The sequence below is a fragment of the Narcine bancroftii genome, chromosome 1 (genome assembly GCF_036971445.1).
Source record: "Narcine bancroftii isolate sNarBan1 chromosome 1, sNarBan1.hap1, whole genome shotgun sequence".
NCBI classification, from domain to species: domain Eukaryota; kingdom Metazoa; phylum Chordata; class Chondrichthyes; order Torpediniformes; family Narcinidae; genus Narcine; species Narcine bancroftii.
Window position 1 is genome coordinate 23,576,560 of NC_091469.1, and position 23,891 is coordinate 23,600,450.

The following is a 23,891-nucleotide window of genomic DNA, read 5'->3' on the forward strand; positions in this document are numbered from 1 at the left end:
TCTGTACCTTTTTCCTGATGGTAGCATGGCCTGGGTGGTGAGGGTCCTTGAGGATAGAGGCTACTTTCTTCAGAGACCACCTCTTGCAGATGTCCTTAATGGAGGAAAGACTGGTGCCTGTGATGACGCAGGCTGAGTGAGGAACCCTCTGGAGTTTTTTCCTATCCAGTGCATTGGCACCTCCATACAAGACACTGATGCAATCAGACAGAATGCTCTCCACAGAACGCCTGTCGAAATTTTTGAGAGTCTTTGGTGGCATACCAAATCTCCTCAAACTCCTCACGGAGTACAGCCGCTGGCAACCCTTCATTGTGATTGCATCAGCATGGAGGCCCCAGGCCAGGACAAATCTTCAGAGATGTTGACACCCAGGAATTTGAAGTTTTTGACCCTTTCTACTGCTGACCACTTGGTGAGAACTAGTTTGTGTTCTGATTTCCCCTTGAAGTCCACAATCAGCTCCTTGGTTTTGCTAACGTTGAGTGTAAGGTTGTTGTAGTGACATCACTCAACTAGCTGATCTATCTCTCTTCCTGTACATTTCCTCATTGCCTTCTGTAATTCTGCCAATGACTGTGGTGTCATTGACAAATGTATAGACTGCATTTGAATTGTGCCTAGCCACACTCTTGGGGGCATAGCACAGGTAGAGCAGTGGGCTAAGCACGCATCCTTGAGGTGTGCTTGTGTTGATTGTTAATGAGGAGGGGACATTGCTTCCGATTTGTACCATAGACTTCCAATCAGGAAGTCAAGGATCCTATTGCAGAGGAGGTGCAGAGACCCACCTTTTGGGGCTTGTGGACCATCATGAAGGGAATGATGGTCTTGAAGGCTGATGTAGGTGTTTCTGTTGTTTAGGTGATCTAGAATTGTTATTGAGACTTATTTTTTTGTCCAGTGTCTCTCTGGTAGTTACTTACCAATGGTTCTTGCTCAGGGATCCATACCTCAATTGGAGGTCCCTGTGCTGGAGGACAATTGGTTTAAACCATGCCTCAGTGAGCATGTGGAGGTCAGCATCACACTTCCATCTTCTGCCATTTCTGGTGCTACCCTTTCCCCAGTTAGTTCATGGTTCGGTTTTAGCACATGGGAGAGCAGGAATAACATGGAAACAAAACAAAATGTCATACGCGACACTTTCCTGAGTTGTATTTTTGTTTACAAATATGCATCCGTCCAATTGTACCATTATCTTCTTATCTGTATATCTTATTGGCGATCACTGGTAGTTTGTCTGAAAGCTTCCGATATGCAAGCAATAATGTTTTTTTATATGGACTGAGAATATTGGTACTTGAGTATTAGAATAATAGACATGATACACAGTTATTTAAATATTGCTGCAAGTAGGGTAATTCTATGTAACAGATTTGATTTGGTGTTGTATAGAAGTTCTTCACATCAAACCCCAGGATAGGTTTGGTTTATACTGACACTGGTTTGATCTGCATGAAGCATCTTAAATATTCTCAGCTATAGTGAAACCCCGATTTAACGCAAATTTGGATATAATGCAATGAGTCATATCTGCGGGGGATTGGTTCCAGGACCCTCCATGGATACCAAAATTCGCTGATGCTTGTCCATTATTATGCAGGGGTAAATTAAGCAAGTGATCATGGCGGGAGTGGGGACCTTGGGAAAGACACAGAATTTCAAGCTCAGACATGCATGGGTTTATACTCAGATGCTTGATACTTCAAACACAAGTACTGCATCATTGGGTCAGGTGAGTGTGGCCTCACATTGAAAAGAGATTTGAAACACTAGGGCGCAGAAGTGTCTCAACACAGTGAGGGTTGAGTTCACCCGTCTGCCATTTGTTACTCTGACCAACTACGGGGTAGAGTTACAAGTGCTCTCTCCACGAATGTAGTTCTTGCTACTTCAAGATGCATTTAAACATGCTGCTGAGTAGCGTTCAACGTCACACACTTTTTGTTTCTTGCTGGTGAAATTGCCATTTCTGGTTTACTAAAAATTAATTTGCGTTTTAATTTCAACTGTAACCACAATTTATTGAAACCCCTATTTGGCAATACCCTGCTTTTTTCCCAATGAGATTTTATGGACCCCAATGATTGCTTTATAATGGGACCACACTGTATTAAGTTTGGATACCAGATATTCTTTAAGAGCTGTGGAAAGAGAGTACAGACTCCTTTCATTTGTAGAAACCCATTTTAGTACCGTCGTCTCAAAATGTTCTTGACTGTTCACTGCTTTATAATTGCCTGATTTTCTTTTTGTTTGATATTTTAACATCTTTCTTAATTTGTAGGCCTCCTGAGCCTCAGAAGCCCCCCGCACATTCCTACCTGGATCCCAGTGGAACTGACTACAGTCCACAAGATGAAAATAATGAAGAAGAGCAGTATCGCAGGCAACTGGCTGATCATTCAAAGCGAGGTTACTATGGTCAGCACGGGTCTCAACCTACCAAGTACAGGGACACTGAACTGTAGAAGGGGATGTTTTGTAGTCTTGATTTTAATAAAAGAGAAAAAAAAAACCTGCTGGAAAATGCTCTGCTGGCCATTAGCATATGAACCTTCAGTGGCTGGTTGACTTACTGCTGAACCTCATTATAGTGTTTTTATTCTGATGGGTCTGTACTCTAAAAATGCTGTTTTAACTGCCTTTTTACTTTCTCAAAGTTTTCTTTTACATAATTTACAATTCAAGTTAAGATCATTGGGTGGCCCTCCTTTATAACTTAAAATTTCTGCCCAGGAACACAAAAGTGCCTCTTGATTTTTCTTTCTCGAACAAAAAGGATGCTTTTGAATAAAATGATGTAATTGGTGAAGGTGATGACACTGGATGTTTTGAGTTTGAGTTCTACTGTTAACCATTGTGGTGTAAAGTTCTTTCTGGGACCAGAGGAAAGAGTTCCTAATTTTGTACTGCAGTTGTAAGTGATGTGTGCAAGAATGTATCTTGTGCCCAAAATGCATTTATTGTTTTTCTAACTTGTCCTGATGGTGTTGGTTTTAAGATGATCAAATAAAACATAATGTATTTTAGTGCCATTACTTTTATCCTGGTTACCGAGAGGCAAGAAAATTCTTGGTTTTGGGAGTTTTGGAGAATTTTGAAATCTTTTTTGTGCTTTTTCTTGATGTAAAATACTTGCCTTTCTGGAGCATCATTCAAGTTGTCAGAGCCTCCCAATATTTTACAGCCATTGAAATACTTATTCTAAGTTTAGTCAGGACAACTAATTTTCTCACTCTTTCGAGTGATTCATTGGCATCATCAGTTATTAGAATACAAAATGGATTTTTTAACTTGTATAATTTTATGTCTCTGGCTAGCCAATATTTATTGCCCATTGCCAAATGTTCCTGAAAAGATGGTGGTCGAATGCTGCCTTGAACCACTCTAGTTCTGGTTAAAGTCCTCCCATTGTGATGTGGTTGAGGGAGTTCCTAACTTGGAACTCGTGATGATGAATGACAGTTGCAAGCAAGCATGGTGTGTGATTTGGAGCAAAGCCTATGGCAATCGTACGTCCCTGCGGGTGCATTTTGTCCTTCAGAGTTATTGCCATGGTACCTGATGTTTGACAACTGTAATGGACGCTCAACTGGCCTGGGTTTATTGTATCTGAATCTGGGGCTGATATTTACTTTTCCCAAAACAAAATTGCTTGATGAATTTCCAGTGGAGGTCAGTAAACTTTTAATGCCCCTGCAATCTGTTCTCAAGTTTGCAGCACTTGTTTAAATATATTTTTCTCCAACTTGTGTCTTGCTTATTGATCAAATTCTGGCCTGACATGAGTTTATGATGAATGTCAGTTTGATATACAATGAAAGTGACAGGTTGTCTACATTTATCTTCCTCTGTATCTCCTTGAGCCTCTAAAAGCTATTGATCATATACGTTTGTTTAATTACTTGCAGCATAACAATTTCTTATCCATTCCTGATTGGCTGAACTAAATATTTTATTGGGACTATTCGGCAGACATTGGAGTCACTGTGGATCTGGACTTGCGTGTAGGTGTGATGACAGATCCTCTTTAATCCTATTAATTTTAAAATTTACTTAAAAGTAGGGACTGGGCCACAACTTGTGGCCCTAAATTGAGCCACAGCCAATTTTGGAAACTTGGAGGTTGATTTGGAGAGGTGGTTTGTAGTCAGGATTCTGCTAGCAAGTAGAGAGCTCTTAAAGGTGAAATGGCAACCTGTTTCTGTTAGAGTATATGGAAAGTGGCAAGTTTAGGGAACCCTGGTTGAAGAGGGATATTAAGGCTCTCTTCAAGGAGGAAATCCCTTCGTGAGTATAAGAAGTATCAGAGTATATTTAAAGGGAAATCAGAAGGGCAAAAGGAGAACGTGATGGAGCTGGTAGGCAGGGCAAACATCAATATAATCTATTGATGTATTAAGAGTGAAAGAGCAGCTAGGGGGAGAATTGGCCATCATTTTGAGGAGCCAAATATGGATGAAATTTTAAATTACTTTTTTTTAAAGTCTGTACTGTAGAAACCTATTGAATTAAAGCAAATTAATTGCAAATCTTTGAATCGTATATGAATTACAAGGGAGGAAGTGTTGGCAACTTTGGTGTGCTTTAAGATGAATAAATCCACTGGCCCTGACCAAGACTATCCTTGAAATTTGTGGGAAGCTGAGGAAGAAATTGCTGAGGTCCTTGCACAGATATTCGGATTGACCTTTGATCACAGGTGAAGTGCTGGAAGACTGGAGGGTGACTAATATAGTACTATTATTTAAGGGCAGCATGGACCAGCCAAGGAACTGCAGGTCGATGAGCCTGATATCAGGGGAGCCAACAGTTTTATTTGAGATCCCACGACCTCAGGGTCTGAGCCCAAGATGGCGGTGCCTATTAATCGGCAGCAGCCACGAGGAGCTGCAGACTCCAGGGAAGCATAAGACTGGAACAGGGCACCACCGGTCAGGAAGATCACCCCCATGTATGAGAAGGAGAAGTGGAGGAGACAACCCATGATGACGGTGACCACGGAGGTGGACCAGTGAGGAGGCTCTGCGGCAGAGGGACCAGTGTATGCGGCAGGCTGTTGGCAACTCGTGGCGGGGAATCCACGGAAGCTGCAAGGTGCTGGAGACTGCTGTCGGGAGACTTGCATCAAGCTGTGGACTGATGGAGACTGGCTCAAATTGTCCGGAGGAGTACCAGGTATCAGAGGGAGTGCCAGGAGGGTCGAAGGGTCCCTGACTGTGTCGGAGGTTCAGATTTGAACCTCAGGTCACCAATGTTTTGAACTGGACTCTGGATGGCTGCGGAAACACTGGAGGCGAATCTACAGACACTCGGTAAATGGAGGGACTTTCTTTTGCTTCTCTCTCTCTGACTGTATGCCTTACTGTAATAAATGTAAGAGGCACTTAAGCAATTCCTTCCAGTGGTGAATCTGTTTGCAGCAGGCAAAAATGAATTTCATGTAATAGGACATTGTTTTATTACTATGACAATAAATTGAATGTTGATCTAATGGGAAAGTTGCTTGAGAGGATTAGAGAAACTGTATGTACTAGCATGCATTTGGGTGTTGACTCCTTAGAGGTAGCATGGCTTTGTGCTTGAGAAATTGTCTCATGAACGTGATAATTTTTTGAACAGATGACCAAGAGAATTAATGGCAGGGCAGTGGGTTGTATATATGGGCTTTAGCAAGAGCTTTGACAAAGTCCTGCATGATAGGCCAGTCTGACAGGTTAGATTACAAAGGGTACAGGGTGAGCTGGCCAACTGGATTCAAAACTGGAGAGGAAGAAGGAGTCAAAAGTGGAGCATTGCTTTTTTGTGACCAGTGGGATGCTGCATAATTGGTATTGGGTCCATTGTTTGTCACCCAAATAGTTAATATAGCTAATTTTGTTTGTTGGAACATAGTGAGTAAATTTGCAGATAACATCAAAACTGTTGGTGTAATGGGCAATGAGGAATATCCCAACTGGACTGTGATCAGTTGAGAAGGTGGACTAAAGAATGGAATGTGGAACTTAACTCTGACAAGTGTGAGATGTTTATTGTCAAATCAGGTAGTAGTTGCACAGTAAATGATAGAGCCTGAGAAAGTATTGTAGAACAGAGGCACTTAAGATTACAATGCATAGCTCCCTGAAAATGTTGACTCAAGCGGACTGGGTGGTGAAGAAGAGCAGGACACAAGATGAGGAAACGGCTCTCCTTAATAAACAATTAATTATATTCCAGCTAGAGTATTCTGTTCAACTTGGACTATTGTACGGTGAGGGGTTACAAATGTTTCTCAAATGGTTCTGGGAATGGCGGAGTTCAGGCACAGGGAAGGCCTAGAGAAAGTGGAGGTGTTAAATTTTAAATTTAGATATAGACCACAGTAACAGGCCCTTTTGTCCCACAAGCCCATGCTGCCCAATTACCCGATAACCCCCTGTATGTTTTGGATGGGAGAAAACTGGAGCGCCCAATGGAAACCCATGCTGACATGGGGAGAACGTATAAACTCCTTACAAACAGCACGGGATTCAACCCCCGGTCCTGATCGCTGACGCTGTAACAATGTTGGGCTAATTGCTATGCTAACTGTGCATGTGTTCTGAGAGCAAATATGGTGAAGAGTCTATTACAAGCCTTCAAATCACAGGTGAGTTTTACCAAATAAAAGTGATTCGAGGAAGATGTTTATTTTTATTTGATGATTTATGACCTGGAAATGTGCTGTGTGAGAGGACGGTGCCAGTGGATTCAATGGGTACTTTTTAAAGGAACTTGTCCAAATAGCTCAAAAGGGGAAATGGGAGCTCTTTCAGTGATGTGACACTAGCAGAATTAATTGTGTGAACAAGGATTTGGTAATCATTGCAGATTCCACCCAGCTGCAATCATCTGTGACTTTGCTCATCCTTTGTTTAAGTTGCAGATGATGTATAAAACCAAGATTTCATCTGTCCAATTGGTGATATAAATGATCACATGATATTTTGAAAATGAGCCCAAGAGTCCTCCACTCAGTATTCTTCCTCAATTACCATTGGTAAAATGGATGATTGCAATACAATTTGCTGAAGCTTGCTGTGCACTAATTTTCTCTAGAATGCCAATGACCAAACCTCTTTATTTGACAAAGTGTGAATGTTCACTTGCACAGCTTTTACTTATTGTTGGGAGATTCCAGCTATAAGATATTCTGTCAAGAGGAGAGGAAGACGAGTTAGGACTCAGTGGGCCAGGTGCATCCATAGGTAGAAATGTGCAGTCATTGCTTGCAGTCGAAGCTCTAAATTGAAATGGCTGGGACTTACTGTGTGTTGAAAAGTCCATTCATGAAAATTTAACCCTGATGCTTCATATCAGGGTGACAAGAAAAAGCTCCAGAGGGTTGTTAACTTGACCTGTGACATTACAGGCTCCATCAAGGATATCTACAAGAGAAGGCGTCTTATGAAAGCAGTCCCTATCCTCAAGGACCCCCACCACCCCTCTTCACTTTCCTACCATTGGGGAAAAGGTACACAGTGGCACAAAGACAACTTCTTCCCTTCTGCCATCAGATTCCTCAGTGAATAATGAACCACAGAAACTGCCTTATTTTGATTTTTCTTGCCCTATTTTTATTTTGCAAGGTGGTTTATCTAAATATTTACACTGTGATGCTGCCACAAAACAACAAATTTTGTGACAGGTTCATGACAATAAATTATGGTTTTGATTCTTATCTTTGAAACAGCTGATGATTTGAATGGCATTCTAAATGCAAAAAAACACCAATAACCCCTCTTAATTATTGCCTAAAGGTTGCACACTTAACTGTCACACTTCCGACAGATAAAAAGGAACTGATTTTCACAGAGTAGTGAATCTGGGATTTTCTGCCCAAGAAAGACACAGTTAAATAGATTTTTGCGTAGTTGGTGAATTAAGAATCATAGGGGAAAGGCAGGTAGGTAGAGCTGAGTGCATGGGCAGATCAGCCATGATCTTATGGAATGGTGAAACATGCTTGATGCCTGACGCCTGATGCAATTTCTTATGTTCTTAGTAACCCTTGCCATGAATTAAACATTCTTCTTCCATTTCTTATGGCCTCATCCATGCCTCAGTTATCTCTTGTTTATTTCCATCTATTCCAGGCTGGTCACTCACCCTTCTACTAACAATTAGTCCCAGATGTCCATTTCTCCCTCTGCCTGCAGACTTACATTTGAGCCTGTCCTGTCACTGTTTTTAAAAATGGTTCAATTCACTCCACGTCTATTTCTATTTTTGCAATCTCTAGATCTGTAACCCTCCATAATCTTTCCAATTCTACCCTCTTGCGCTTGATCAATTTCCATTCCCAGCTGCCTAACTCCTGAGCTCAAGAATCCCTTCATGTACGCCTCTCTGGCACTTTTCTCTGCTTTAAGGTGCTTTTTAAAGTTGAGATATTCTTTCCAAAGTCTCCTCGTGTGACAAATCTTACAGCAAAGTACTCCAAAACAGTTGCTTATGTTAGAGATGTCAATGAATGCAAGTTATACGATCTTCTATCCAACTCTTTTCACTTCAAGGAGTGGAGTTGTGGCCGGACATCTTGATCAAGCTCTATTTTTAAGACACACAATTTTTTTTGTGAATATATGCATCACTTTCTCACATGCATTTGGTCCCTCCAGCCTTGAATTGCTTAGAAGTGAAAGACGAAAATCTACAGGCACCATGGTTGAAGCAAAAATACAAAGCTGGAGAAACTCAGTGGGTCAAACAGTGTCCTTTATGTAGCAAAGGTAAAAATACATAACTGATGTTTCGGGCTTGATAAAGGGCTCAAGGTATTTTTATGAATTGCTTAGAGTCTGGTCATGGCTTACATCAACTCTAGCCAACCAACCAGCTTGACCCATTTCAATTTACTTACCATCCAAACTGATCCATAGCAGATGTCATCTCCTTGACTCTCCAGTCAACCTGGAAGCTAGGGAGGACCTATGCTACCCAATTTAAACCTAAACTGTGCTGCATGCTAATGATGCATGATATCCCTCTATTCCCTGCATGTTCATGTATCTATCCAGAAGCCAGTTAAACACCACTACCTTATCCGCTTCCACCACTATCCCTCACAGCCTGTTTATGGGACCTATCCTCTGCAGAATGACTCACACTGATCACCCTCGGCCACCCCCCTCCCAGCATACGTCCTCTAACGTGACATTTAAACCCTGGGAGAAAGATTCTGGCGGTCTATCCTGATTAGGTCTTCCCTCAGCCTCTGATACTCCTGAAAAAATAAACCCAAGTTTGTTCAACCTCTCGCCATAATTCGTGTCCTCTAAACAAAGCTCAATCTTCATTGAGTGAAATACGAGGTTTACAGATGCTGTGATTGTAGTAAAAACACAAAGTGCTGGAGGAGCTCAGCAGGTCTTGCAGCATCCACAGGAGATAAAGATCGATGTTTTGGGCCTGAGCAGGCAGATGTCCGAATAAAAAGGCTATGGAGAAGTGAAGAACGGGCAGGGGGGAGGAGCACAGATCAACAGACAAAAGGTGTAATTGGCTATGGATGGGACACAGGAGAGCAGGAAGGTGAAAATTGACTGGGGAGGAGGGGGTTATTTTGGCCTCTGTGGGACCAGAGCTTGGAGAAAGGAGGGAAGAGAGGGAGGCAGAACCAGAGGAAAGGAAATGGAAAGATTGGGGGGGGGGGGTGGGGGCAAATGGAAACTGGAGGTTGATATTAATACCATCCAGTTGGAGGGTTCCCAGATGGGATACACTTTGTTCTTCCAATTTGTGGGTAGTCTCAGGCTGGCAGTGCATGAGACCATGGACAGACATGTCAGCAAGGGAATGGGGTGGGGAATTAAAATGGGTGGCCACGGGAAGATCCCCATTATTGCAGCAGATAGAGCTGGTTGTCCAGTCACTCCGACGTAGAGGGGACCACCGGATGTGGTCGATGACCCCCCCCTCCCCCCTTGCAGATTTACAAGTGAAATGTTGCTTCACTTGCAAGGACTGCTTGGGGCCTCATAGTAGTACAGGAGGAGGTGTGGGTACAAGTGAAGCATCTCCTGCAGTGCCGAGGTAGATGCCAAGAAGGCAGAGCCAGATTAAGGCCAATTGATGCCCTAAGCACAGCCCAACAATGGTTCCCCCCTCAACACTTCCATTGTCTAACTGACAAGTCATTAAGTCTCGGGGCCAGTTTCACAGACAGGGCTTAAACGTCATCCCAGACTAAAATGTCTGTCTGTGCTGTCTTAACTCAAAGCAACTTGCACAGACTCATCAAAATAGACGTAGATTTAGCCTGTTATGGATTAAACAAAGCTGATTGCAGGAGGGAGGCCTAGAGCTACTCTCGGACTAAAATGAAACTTAAATTAATCCTTCAAAGAGGCAGGTTTAACTTCTGCTTAATATTGTTTGTGAGGGAGCATGAAGTATTTGGAATATCTAAATGAAGACCAACATGCACAGCAGACGCCAGCCAGACGAGTACTTGTGGATACGAGTAATCCATTAAATTTCTTTGATTGCTTAACTTTTTGAGACCACTTTCATATGTACAAAGAAAATGGATTGGAGATACTATTTCCTTGAGCCTAATATTTCCTTCCTCTTTGAAACAAAGAGGAAGGCCTTTACCTAATTCTCTCCGAGTTCTGATTACTGAGGTTTTTGGCATCTGGAATCTTTCATCATGAAACTGGTGATTTGTGTGTTGCCAGTGAAGCAATGGTCTGCAGGGCCATTTGGGAACTGAGGAATCTTTACATCAAGTTTTCTGATGTTGCTGGCCAAGCCACCTATAAAGTGCAATTTTATGAATATGGGGACGTCCCAGGAGTGATTGACTGTATCGATGGATGTCATGTTCCCATCAAGTGTCCACCAACTCCTGATGTTGAGGAGTACAAGAACCATAAGAACTGGTTTTCCAATGTTCAGGGTGTGTACACTCCTAATTTAAACATTGTTGCATATTGGAAAGGTGCCACTCATGATTCAAGGATTTTTTTTGCAATTCTTCATTGTGTGCTCAGTTTCAGAAGGGGCGACATGGTGGACTATTACTTGGTGATAGTGGATATGGTCAGAGTAAAATTTTATTCACTCCATTCAACAGAGCTCATAGAGGGATAGTCGAGTGTATGTTTGGAGTATGGAAGAATTGATTCCAGTGTTTACACAGTACACTTCATTTCAAGCCCATAGATGCTGTTCTGCACAACTACCTGAAACAGCATTGGTGTCCTGTTCCTCGAATGGACGATCAGGATCAAGCAGTTGTGCCCATGGCTGAGGCAGTCAATGACCAAAGAGGACTTGCACACAGCTGCTTTCACATTGCAGCACCTGAACTCGATGAGATGCATTTAAATATTGGAATGTATTCATTATGATTTATTTTTGCTTTAATAATGTTTGTTCTGTACAAACATTAAAATATGTGCAGCAAAATTAAATGAGTGACTAAGCCAAGGCTGGTTTGAAGTGTAGTTTATGATGATTAAAATACTCACACTCAAGAATATCCAAATAACAAAATATTTGTTTTACCCATTATGGCTGGTAATCATAATTGTCTCATTACTGTATCTTTTTTGGATCAGAGCTCTCTCTTCCAACTTCATGTCCAATTCAACCAGTAGAATTCTCAATTTTATTTCATGTTCTTCCTTCAGATATTTCATTTTATATTCAAGAAATTCTGACTAACTTTTTTGTGCATGGTCATCTTGTGTTCTCTGCTGAAAGGTGATGGCAGCATCTCTCAGGGATGCTATAGCAGATGTGGAAGGCACACACTCACTGTGCACTGGCTCTTCCAACCTGTTCAGATTCCTTTCCTCTGGAAAAAGATAATTGGAAGCACAAATAAACTTATATGGTCCTTAGAATGAAAGAATAAAGATTGACACAGGCAGTAGAATATATTTACCAAAGGAAGTAACCAATTTACATTCTTTGGTCTATTTACCATTGGGGCTCAGTTCTTGATCTGAACTGTCCAAATGGTCATTGTCTGATATACCATCCAGAGGTTGCTGGTGCTCTATTATTCCAGACAATTTATCAGTCTTTTATTGGTGGTCCATCACCAGTATTAAATCGCTCTTCTGATCTCTGCATTCTCTCTTTTTAAAGCCAGTTTAAGGTTCTTCCACAGAGTCTTTCAAGGCAGATATCATTCAATATCAGTCATGTCACAAAAATATGAAATACTGATAATAATGAAGATATTGTTGGATTCTTCTTGTAGTTACATTTTTCATTTGTATGGAATTCACTGCAAATTGGGGCCCAACCACTCTTTTTCTTTTGCTCAGTAGCAGTAGTATAGTCCTCATTTTCAATAATTGGATGGTTTGATACAATTTGTTTTAGTAGCACATTTTCATACTCACTAAAAATTTTTGAATTAATTTTTTTGTCTCTGCCATCAAGATTCTCACCAGAAATGGTGGTTTCTATTCTATTCTGGGTTTTTATGAGCACCATTAGACCCACAGCATGTGCTCACACTTAACCTAATCAGATTTAGCTCAGGTGTTCTCATTTAGGCTTACTTACCTTACTCCAGGACTCCATAGTCTCCAGCAAACTTAACCAAATTTAAGCCCCGTTCATGAAAGCTACTTCAATGTTCTAGTTGAACTAGTGCACATTCAGGCCTACTCCTGGCTCCAGTCTGTGAAACTGGCCCATTGAGTGCTGAATGTGAAATAATAGATTAAAAATTCAATTTTCTTCCAGGCCATTAACCATAACTATTTTAAATATAATCTGTGTTTGTGTATATATATATATAGGTTTTATTTATTGTGGGGGGGGGGGGATGCTTTTTGTGGGGCTGTAGTTCAATTGCACCATGATAAATCTGGCACTGGGGGAAAAAGCTCTATGGCGCCCTTTCCCTTGGTGCCTAAACACGTAGTTATTTTGCTTCTAGGTTAATTCAAACCTGCAAGGAGGTGATTGGTGGGAAGGGAGGAGTGGGTGAGCGTCTCTGTGGAAGGCGGAGAGGAGAAGGAATCTGGTGGTGGGAGCATGTAGTAGGTGGCAGAAGATGAGGAAACTCCGTTCAGTTCACAAACTTTGATAACGGCAGCGGTTCTCCATGAGCAGTGCGACAGTGCAAGTCGGAGCTCAGTTGACCTTTCCAAACAGAGGTTCCTAGTGGGTACACCAAATAAAAGGGTATTGCATGGAATACTTCTACAGCGATCTCCACTCCATCTCTTCATACCCTGTAAGGATTTCATTCTCTCAATTCCTCAGTCTCTGTCACATCAGCTCCCAGGACTGGGTCTTCCTGCTCATCAGGGATGTTATCCTCCTTCAAACAATCGTGGCTTTCCCTCTACCACCATCAACTCGTCTCTTAACCGCATATTGCTCCGTTCCCCACACGTCTGCCCTGGCTCCCTCTGACCCCACGAGCAACAAGGACAGAGTTCCCCTTGTCCTTATCTCCCACCCAGCTGACAGAAGGGAATGGAATCCCGACTGGGGACAGGGTGCAGTGGAGGTCGCTGAGGGAGTGGCCCATGGAATGCCCTTTTAATTATTAGCTGGGCTCCTAAATAATGCGAGCAGGAGGTACCTTGGCATTTGGAATTTGGCTCTGAATTACGCTGTGGCCTGTGGAGAGCACCACTGCCGTCGTTAAGGTTAGTGTGTTGACTGGAGTTTCCTCTCACCACCTAATGCCGTGGTAGGGTCTTCCTGAATCTGAGTGGCTGTCAAGTCTGGTAACGCAATCTCAATCTCGCCTGCAGTTATTTTAAAACTCCTCAAGCGAGCTACTTTAGAGAGGAGAGGAAGAGAAAGTTTAGGAATAAGCTTTACCCCCCCCCCCCACCCACCCCTTTTCCTGGAAACGAGCAGGGTAGAGAGAGGGTGAGTTTCCAACAAGGCGTTCTGAGTGAATAGTTAAATCCAGCGACGTGTTGATGTTTGTGACCGAGTCAAGCCCCGGAATCTCTCTCTCTCTCCCCCTCTGACTGTCGTCTGTTACTGAATGTCACTACCGGTGGTCTTGCCCAGCTCTTGCCCCGTGGTTGCTGGCACAGCCGGCGGCGAGCCCCCGCTGCGCTGTCGCGGTCGCTGGGCTCCGGGAGTATTGCCCCAGAACGCTGGGAGCAGCCCCGGCCGTCAGACGGTACCGAGCCCGCTCTACGGCCGCTCCCTCTTCGCCCTGGGATTGCTGCAGATCGCCCTGGGCTTCTCGGTCGTCTCCCTCAGCTTCGGAGCTCTGTCCCTCACCGAATCCCCCAACGTCAGGAACTCTTGCCCTTTCTGGGCCGGCTCTTCGGTGAGTTTCTCAACTTTTCTCAGTGTTAATGTTTAATTGATGTATCTCACAAGGTTTACGCTGTGCGAAATGTCTTAAATCATGTTCGGCATTTAATGGGGTTTCTCTCTTTAAAAAGGACCGTGATATCATCGGAATTATTTTGTTCTGACCTTGTTTTTAAAAAAGTTTTATAACTTTCTCTTTTGAAAATGTTAGAAATTGCAATCGTAAAAAGCACTTGCGTTGGTCTATCTCTTTCCAACGGAGTAACCCGTTCCAGCCGTCCCGGGGCCAATTGGAAACGGTGGCAGAAGTTTCTCAGTTTGAGTGATAGGTGCGAGGTTTGGGCAGAAATTTCGCAACTGAAGACCCTGCGATGGAAATTGAGCCCCAACTTGAGACAGGAAGAGTCTCGGGATGTCGGGGGTATTGGTTGGAGCGAAGAAGGCTAGAGTTGGGGACCATGGAACCTTTTAAGAAAAAACCTCCCCCTTTTCAGATGGAGCTGAGCCAACGTGGGTGGATCAGATGAGGCAATGATTGGTGAGTTGGACTATGTGTGACTTGGGACATCGGCAGTGACTTGGATCTCGAGTTGTTGAGGCAGGCGACTGGAGTTGAATTGGAATTGTCAAGCATTCGCAAAATCATGGAAGAGATGGGAAAGAGACCACTTAGTAGAAGACAAAGGAATCACTGACAATTTCTCCACTGTCCATTGAATTCTCGTCACTCTATTCTACCTCCAATATGTTTGATATGAAGCTTTGTTTACAAATAGTAAACTCTTTGTCCATCCCTGTGACCAGTAGGTCTTTAAATGTCTAATTTAATTTGTTATTACCCTTCACGAAGCCAACAGTTTTCATTTTCATTTTAAAAAATAACTGGTTTGGGCTGCTATGGAAGTATAGTGTGCAATTCTAATCTTCCCATGGCAGGAAGGATATGGGAGCTTTCTAAAGGATACAGAAGAGATTTACCAGGATGTTTCCTGGATGCAAGGATATGAGCTGCAGGGAGAGAAATTGGACAAACTCGGATTGGTGAGCCATCATGACAGAATTATGAGAGGCATTTGTTTGGGTAGATGGTCAGAATTCTTTTCCCAGGGTTAAAATGTTAATAACTGGAGGGCATGCTTTTAAAATGAGGGGGGTGGGGTAGGGGTTTAAAGGAGAAATGTGCAGCAAATTTCTTTTGCACAGGAAGAGGTAGGTCAGGGGTACTTCTAGAAGTAGATACGACAGTAGCATTTAGGAGGGTTCTAGACAGACACATGAATATGAAGATAATAGAGGGCTTTGTATCTTGAGCAAGCAGCAGATTTTTTTTCATTTAATTTAGGAATCCTATTCAATGTGGAAATTGTGGACTGAAGGGCCTGTTCCTGGACTGTTCAATGTTTTTGACAATATTCACTGTCAAGATCACAAAGTTTCTTTAGAATTAATTGACATTATTGGAAGAATAAGTGGTTGAATATTTAATATAGATGCGCAAGATGGTATAGTCTATAGTGTCTTTAAATTATTGGTTAATTTCCTGTGAGGAGATGCATGCATTTGAAAACACACTGCCATATTCAAGGTCAGTTTTATCCCTGCTGTGATCAGGCTGTTGAATTGACTTCTTGTTAGTTAAATGATGACACCCTTTTACTCTGTCATGCTATACTTCGCGCATTTGTTTTCTTTGTGCACTCTCTGCTGCATGGATAGCTCGCAAAAGAACATTTATCACTACTGTATTTCTGTACACAAGTGACAATAAACCATTCAAGGGTGATTGTACCTTTTAACATTGCAAAACATCTTGAAGCATCATCAAAATTTTATATGTAGCCACATAAGGTTAGGTCACTTTTTAGTTTCCCTTCTATGTAGCCACATAATGTTAGGTGATTGAAATCTCGATCATAAACCTAGATTTTGAAAAATGCCTTGAAGACAGAATTATCTAAGGCTAGACAGATTAATTGTTGACTATAATTGCTCTCTGTGTCATTAATTTGCATTAAGTTGATGTGAATGGGAGGAGAATAAATTGGAATTGGTGTAGGATTAGTGTAAGTGAATGCTTTGGTGGGGCAGACAATCAGTTCAATTAACAGGGGGTGGATAAGTTGGAAGATGATCAAGAGGTCAAAATGAAGGGGCAATTAGATCCTGGAGTCTTTTAGACTGGAGAATCGAATGGTAATGGAGAGAGGCAAAGTTTGGGATATGGTGTGACGATGTAGGAGAAAGAGACGTGGGAAGTCATCTCTTGCGACGGATTTGTGAAAAACCCATTTTGAAATGCCCTTTTAAATATATAAATTTTAATATATTGGAACAACCTGAAATGACTAAGAAAAACACTAGGGCTCAAATAATGAAAATAAACTATTTTAAAGCAATCATTGAGCTTGGAAGAGGTGAGGCCTACCTTAGAGCTGGATCCAGGCGACTCGGGTAATATTCCTCCTCTCTCCCAGCGACTTCAGCTGGCTAGTCCGAGGATAGCGCCTACACTGCAGAGTCCCGGGCAATATGGTGCCGATGTGAAGTGACGTTCTTCCACAGAAGTTGAAGAGTCTTCGCGCATGCGCACTATTCCTAGAATTTTTCTCCTGGGAGTGGGTGGGGGGGGGGGAGTAAAAAAGTAATGGTGGTGGAAGCAGAAGAACTGGTAGCATGAGCAATGGAAGAATTTGAAGAGCCAAGTTCAGAAGAAGAACTTCAATTTAGTGAACAAGAAGAAATGCAAGAAAAACCTGTTGCAGCTCAAGGTAGGCATTTACCTAAACGTAAAGACTATTTTATGCAACAATTTCAAGCAATGTCTCAGCAGATTTCTTTGGGTTTTACATCAGTTAATTATAAGCTTTCAAATGTGATGGAGGACGTTGCAACTGTTAAAGCTGATGTTGCAAAATATACAAAAGTTGTGGATAAAGTACAAGAGAAGGTTAAGAAGATGGAAGATAAGCTGAAGGATTGTGTTTGTGATGTTGATCAGTGTCAACAAAAGTTTTATACTTTTGATGATTCTTTTACTGGTTGGAGGATAGAGAAAAGTGATTTACTGAAGAAAATTAACTCATTGGAGAATCAGAGCCAGACGAATAATGTGGAGATAGTGGGTTTGCCAGAAGATTTTGAAGGCTTTGAACCAGTAAATCTTTTTCAAAAATGGATACCTGATGCCTTAGGTTAGATTTGTTTCCGAATGGATTGGAACTGGGTAGATAGAGCCCATAGAGCACTCAGAAAGAAACCTCTGGCTGGTTAACCACCTTGATCTGTTTTGGTCAAGTGTTTACAGTCTCAGGATAGAGAACTGATTTTAAGATTGGCTGTTAAAAACGTGCGGCAACATGGAGGCCCATTAATGGTTCAGAACAGAAGAGTTTTTTTTTAATTCGGATCTTAGTCAAGATATTATTAAAAGACGCAAAGAATTCAACTTGCCAAAAACAATCCTCTGGCAGAAGGGTTACAAATTTGCTTTTTAGTTTCCCTGTTATTTTGGAAGTTTTTTTATGGGGAATATGAATCTCAGTTTTTTGAAGATGATGGTGATGGATTTATTTTTACGAATTCGTTACCCGATATTAAAAAATGTCGGTCTTCGTCCCCTCAAAAGCAAAAATTGAATGGGGTTGTTAAGAAGAATGGTAATAATGTCCAGGAGGAGAAAAAGAAGAAAATACAGAAAAATCAACTGGAGGAGATGCAAAAAAAGGAATCAAGTGATTCTGAAGAGATCTTGATTGATAATGAATAGAGACTTGGAAGATGTTTATCAGACCTGAACTTTTTGTTTATATATTCTTGTTATTTCTGTTTGGGGGAGATGCAAAATCTCATTGTAGCTCAACCGACACCGTCGCTCACTTAGTGGCTTAGGCTGCTGCCTGTGTTGTAAGGGGGGAATAGTACCTTTAGTACTTAAGGGGGGAGAGGGTTTTTTTAATATATATAAATATATATTGTTTTGGGTATATTTTTGATTTTTTTTTTGTCTTGTCTCTTCTTTTTCTTTCATTCTTTTGAGGAGATTTAGATTAATTTTATGATTTTTATGTGGATGGAGTCCCTGCTGCACAGATTAGGATCTTTATGAAATTAGATGCTAATTTAAAATTTGCTGCATTTAATGTGAATGGGCTCAATAATCGGATTAAATGTAAGAGAGTGTCAACTTGTATTAAGAAATTAAAAGTTGATATTGCATTCTTGCAAGAAACTCATTTAATTGAAATTGAACATCAAAAGTTAAAAAGAGACTGGGTGGGTCAGGTTTTCTATTCTTTTAATTTTAAAGCTAGAGGGGTGGCAATTTTAGTTCATAAAAATTTGCCATTTATTTTGGAATCGCTATATGAGTCAATAGGGAGAGTTTTAGTAAATTGTAGCATTTATTCTGAATCTTGGACTTTGGCGAATATTTATGCACGAAATGTAGATGACAAGATGTTTTTCCAGGATTTTTTACTTGATTTATCATACCTCATGATCAAAGTATGATAGTGATTTTAATTGTTGTTTGGATTCGTTAGTTGATAAATCTGCTAAGGTGATGCCCAGAATGAAGATGGCTAAAAAATTATTATTTTTGATGAAGGAATTTAATTTGATTGATGTATGCAGGAAATTAAACTTGAAAGAGAGGAATTATTATTATTCAGCCCAGTACAATACTTAGAATCAATTTTTTTTAAATTATCAGCTCCGTTATTGGATAATGTAGTATTGAGTGAATGTGTCGAGAATTTTGTCTGATCATTCATTGGTGTTATTGACATATACAGTAACATTAAAAAATGATCCCCACATATTATTGGAGGTTTAATTCTTTATTAAAAAATGAAGAATTTTGTAAATATAAATGAGCAAATACAACAGTTTTTAGACATAAATAGAAATTCTGTGAATAGTAAATTTGTATTATGCGATGCTTTAAAAGCATATTTAAGAGGTCATTATTAGTTTTGTAGTTAAACTTAAAAAGCAATATTTAGTTGAGGTTGATATGTCAGAGAAAGATATAAATGTTTTGGAAAAATAGTTACAGAGGAATCCATTTGATAAAGAGAAAAATTCAATTAGAATCTAAGAAAGTGAAATATAATACATTACAAACTTAGAGAGTTGAATGTTTATTGCAAAGATCTAAACAAAAATATTGTGAATTTGGGGAAAAGGCACATAAAGTTTTGGCATGGCAATTGAAATCTGAGCAGGTATCTAGAACAATAAAGGCAATTAGAAAAAAATTCAAAAATATCTTATAAACCCCAAGATAAGGAATTTTATTTAAAAATTATCTACTTCTGAAGTGCAGCAAGATCAAAGTAGAATAGATGGATTTTAAAATAAGAAACATTTACCTATTTTGAATGGTTGGATCAAGGGACAATTAGAGAAGCCAATAGATTTTAAAGAAATTATGTTAGTTCTTAATTCAATGCCAAATGGTAAATCTCCAGGAGAAGATAGTTTTACTGTGGAATTTTTAAAGAAATTTCAGAAATTATTACTTCCATTGTTTGTTGAAAATTTACAGCAGGCTAGAGATACACAATCTTTACCAGAATCTTTTTCACAGGCTATTATAACAGTAATTCTTAAAAAAGATAAGGACCCTTTGAATCCTGGGTCTTATAGGCCAATTTCACTATTAAATGTTGATTATAAGCTTTTAACTAAGATTTTGGCTAATAGATTAGTGCAATTTTTACAAAAGATGATTCATATTGATCAGGTGGGTTTTATTAAGGGTAGATAGTCTGTTGATAATGTAACTAAATTAATTAGTTTAATTAATATTTCATGGGAGAAATCCAACTTACCAATGGTTTTATCATTAGATGCTGAAAAGGCATTTGTTAGGGTGGAATGGCGTTTTATTTATTTAAAATGTTGGAAAAATTTTGGTGTAGACCAATAAGTTGGATTAAGGCAATATATATAAACAACCAAAAGCTAGAGTTATGATAAATGAGCTTTTATCTGAATCTTTTAATTTAGAGAGATCTACAGACAAGGTTGCCCTCTGTCACCAGCATTATTTGCATTGGTGATTGAAACTTTAGCACAATTAATAAGGCAGGAAAGGGATATAAATGGTATTAAAACAGGATTTGATGAATTTAAAATTAGTTTGTTTCTGGATGATGTGTTGATTTATTTAATGGAACCATAAGAGTCGTCGAAATTTTTACAGGAATAGTTAATACAATATGGAGAATTATCAGGGTATGAAGTGAATTGGAATAAAAGTGAACTTATGCTGTTGTCTGAAGCTGATTACTCTGTAAAAAAAAAAAAAAAAAAAAGTAGCATGTTTTAAATGGACGAATCAAATTAAATATTTAGGTATTAAAATAGATAGACATAAATCATTTATATGATTTAAACTATTTTCCATTATTTTCTTTAATTAGAGGATTTCATTAAATGGAAAGGCTTACCAATAACTTTAGTTGGAGAGTGAATTGTATAAAAATGAATGTATTTCCTAGAATTCAGTATTTTTTTTCAAACTATTCCTTGTAATATTCCTAAAAAATTTTTTTTGAAGATTTGAATAGAATAGTTAGGAATTTTTTTATGGAAGGGTAAATTGCCAAGAGTTTTTATTCATAAGTTAACATGAAAATATGAATTGGGGGATAACATCTTCCAAATTTTTTAAATTACTAAAAGGCTGCTCAGTTAAAATTTATTAATAGAATGTTTGATCTTGATTATCCTTTGACTTGGGCAGATATAGAATTAAATAGAATTAGTGAGAATAGAAGGGATCAGTTTTTTTATAAATGGAATGTTAAATTATTAAGTTCTTTAAATCACCAATTTTATTTCATTTGATGGATATTTGGGATGGGATAAATAAAGAAATTGGTACTCAAGGTAAAATATCTAGATATACTCCTTTGTATTAGAAAAAACTTTTTCCTCTTATGGTTAATAATTACCTTACTAAGATTTGGGATCAGAAAGGGATTAAAATAGTAAATAATTGCAATGAATTAGGCCGATTTCTTTCATTTGTTAGAAAGAAAGATATTAAATACCAATTCAGACTCTTTTTTGTTTTTATCAAATTAAATCAATGTTGTATGATTCCTTTGGGAAGAATTTGTTTCTTCCAAGAGTCAAAATTTGAAATGTGATGGAGGGAAGACAGGATTTATTTCTGAAATGTAATTATCTGCAACAGAAAATATCTAAAATTGATTTGCATAAATCAAGACTTAAATGGGAGAAAGATTTGGGAGTTGATTTGGATAGAGATCATTGGAAAACTATTTGTAATGATAGTATGACAAAAATTATAAATGTCCAGTATAGACTTGTAATTTATAATTTTATACAACAATTATATTTAACTCCAAAGCGTTTTTTTAAAAAATATATATAATTTGATACTTTCTGATTTGTGTTTTCGATGTAATGGTCAGAAAGGCATGTTTTTTACATTCAGTATGGTCTCGTGTTAAGGATTGTTTTTAGAATATTTTGAAAATAAAACTTTGGATTCGAATTTTTTTTTAATTGATATAAGTGGACTTCGGTATATACATTGGATAAATTTCAAATAGCCTTTCAGAGACTGGCATTAGCAGTGGTGAGGAAATGTGTAGCAACTTAGTTTATAGAGATGGTATTTGGAATTAAGGTCCTGTATTCCATTGGAAAAGCTAATGTATAATTTGAGGGATAAAAATTATATTTTTAGGAAGATTTTGAGCCTGTATTTGGATTATTTTAATAGGAAAATTTGAAGATTTTGATCTGGGTGTAGTGGGGTTTCTTCATTCCATGATGTATTAATTTTTGTTTTGGTTTTATCTTTTTCTTTTGTTAGGGATCAATTGGGGTATGCGGGGTCGAGTTGGAGGATGGGTTGTATTATTGTAGGGGTTGGGGGTTGTTAGAAGGGGTTTTTGGTTTGTTTTTATATACATATATAACTATATAAACCATGTTAAATTTAAGTATATGTATTATTGGTGTAATCATGGTTTTTCATATTTTAAATAAAATATTCAAAAAGAAAAGAGAGAGGCACAGTTGTAATTTTAAAATGGTGGGTAGAGTTTTAAATGTGGGGTATTGGTTAACTGGAAGCCATTGGATTTCTTCAAGCACAGGTATGAGTTGGAATGTGGGCAGCAAATTTTTGGATAGCTTCAAGTTTACAGAGTAGATACAAGGGATGCTTGCTTGTCAGGAGAGTGTTGGAGTAATGAAATTCAGAGGATATGGAGGCATGAGTCAAGGGTTCAACATAGCAGAGGTGAGTTCATAGTATATTTGTGATGGAGATGATTTGAGTAATGATGTTGATGTGTGGTCCTTGGACACCAGACGTGAATAGTTGCATGGTTTCAGAAAGTGAATGGGAGGCAATTATGCCTGCGGCATTCCACGGTAAAAAGGATAAAGGTAGCATGTGAGTGTTAATTCTGTATCAAAACAGAAATTCTGGAATTACATTGCAGCACCAAGAAAATGAAGTTACCACTAAGGGCAGCATCTTTCACAATGGTTCAAAGTATTCTCAAACTATTAAAGAGCTTTCAAAGTATATTTGTTGCTTTAGTATAGATACAGTCATTTTGTACGTAAACAACAGTGTGGTTAAGTGCAGGTAATCAGTTTAAGGTTGGATGAGGGATTGATATCAGTCTTGCCAAAAGCATGAGCCGCTCTTTGCTCCTTCTTGAAAGGAAGATAAGCCTTTATCCGTGGTGTGGAGGAGGCTGAGAGGGGATAAATGAGATGAGAAAATGATGAGAGTTCAGATAGGGTAAACTGTATGTATCATTTTCCCAAATCCGGGGTAGGTCAAAGTAGGTGACTAGAGGATGAAGTGACAGCTTTGGAAGGGATCTGAGGGGGTCCTTTCTCCCCTATAGAATGGTAAATACATGGAATGTATTGTCTGAGAGAATGCCTTGATGAGCACCTGAATTGTTTAGGTATAGAAGGCCAAACCAAGTGGTGGAGGTCAGATTAATGCAGATGAGTAGTCACTGGTCAGCATAGAAATGGTGGGCCAAATGGCCAGATTCCATGCTTGCATGACTCATTAAAACCGTGCCAATAGTTGCTTCCTAGAATTCTGTGCTTGAGTCTCTGGAATAGGACTTCAACCCACAACCTTTTGTCTCCAAGGCAAAGTTGCAGTCTCCAAAGGCAAAACTGGCTCAATCTTTCATTGTTGCAGTCAGAGATTCACACCTGCTTTGCAGGACCACTCTTACAGAGAAAGATAAGATAATACATCACTCCTTTGTAAGGAAATGTTGAAACCTGGAGGTTGACCTGATGCCAAGCTGCTCGCATCTGTTAGGATAGAGCTTTGTCAGAGTGATTGTGCATTTGGACGTGTGTATGTTCTTAGTGGAAGTTGCATTACCGAAAAGCCAAGATCACTTTGTACATGCAAAGCCTCCATTTCCATGTAAGTTGCCATAATAGTGGTTACTGGTGGCATGGTGGATTAAGTTCATGGACAAGTGGACAGATGAATTAATATTTCCACAGCTATCACTGACTTCTTCAAGACCTTTGTGGATGAATGTGTACCCATAGGTTAATCAAAAGATTCA

The 23,891-nt window shown here is 39.5% G+C and overlaps 2 protein-coding genes across 10 annotated transcripts in view; both read left to right on the forward strand.

The window, feature by feature from the left end:
* The window catches only part of tjp2a (tight junction protein 2a (zona occludens 2)), a 201,705-nt gene extending 198,670 nt beyond the window's left edge, over positions 1-3,035 (forward strand). For all 8 annotated transcript variants that reach the window (XM_069922298.1, XM_069922276.1, XM_069922273.1 and 5 more), the window contains one exon: positions 2,291-3,035. In XM_069922298.1, the coding sequence (XP_069778399.1) occupies positions 2,291-2,474 (184 nt within the window). In that variant the 3' untranslated portion in view covers positions 2,475-3,035. The remainder of the gene's footprint in view (positions 1-2,290) is intronic.
* A 10,658-nt stretch (positions 3,036-13,693) lies between these two features.
* Positions 13,694-23,891, forward strand: part of fam189a2 (family with sequence similarity 189 member A2) — a 124,820-nt gene continuing 114,622 nt past the window's right edge. Inside the window, exon 1 of one of the 2 annotated variants that reach the window (XM_069922363.1) lies at positions 13,694-14,299. In XM_069922363.1, coding sequence (XP_069778464.1) covers positions 14,006-14,299 — 294 coding nt within the window. In that variant the 5' untranslated portion in view covers positions 13,694-14,005. The remainder of the gene's footprint in view (positions 14,300-23,891) is intronic. The other variant, XM_069922353.1, reaches the window with a different exon arrangement.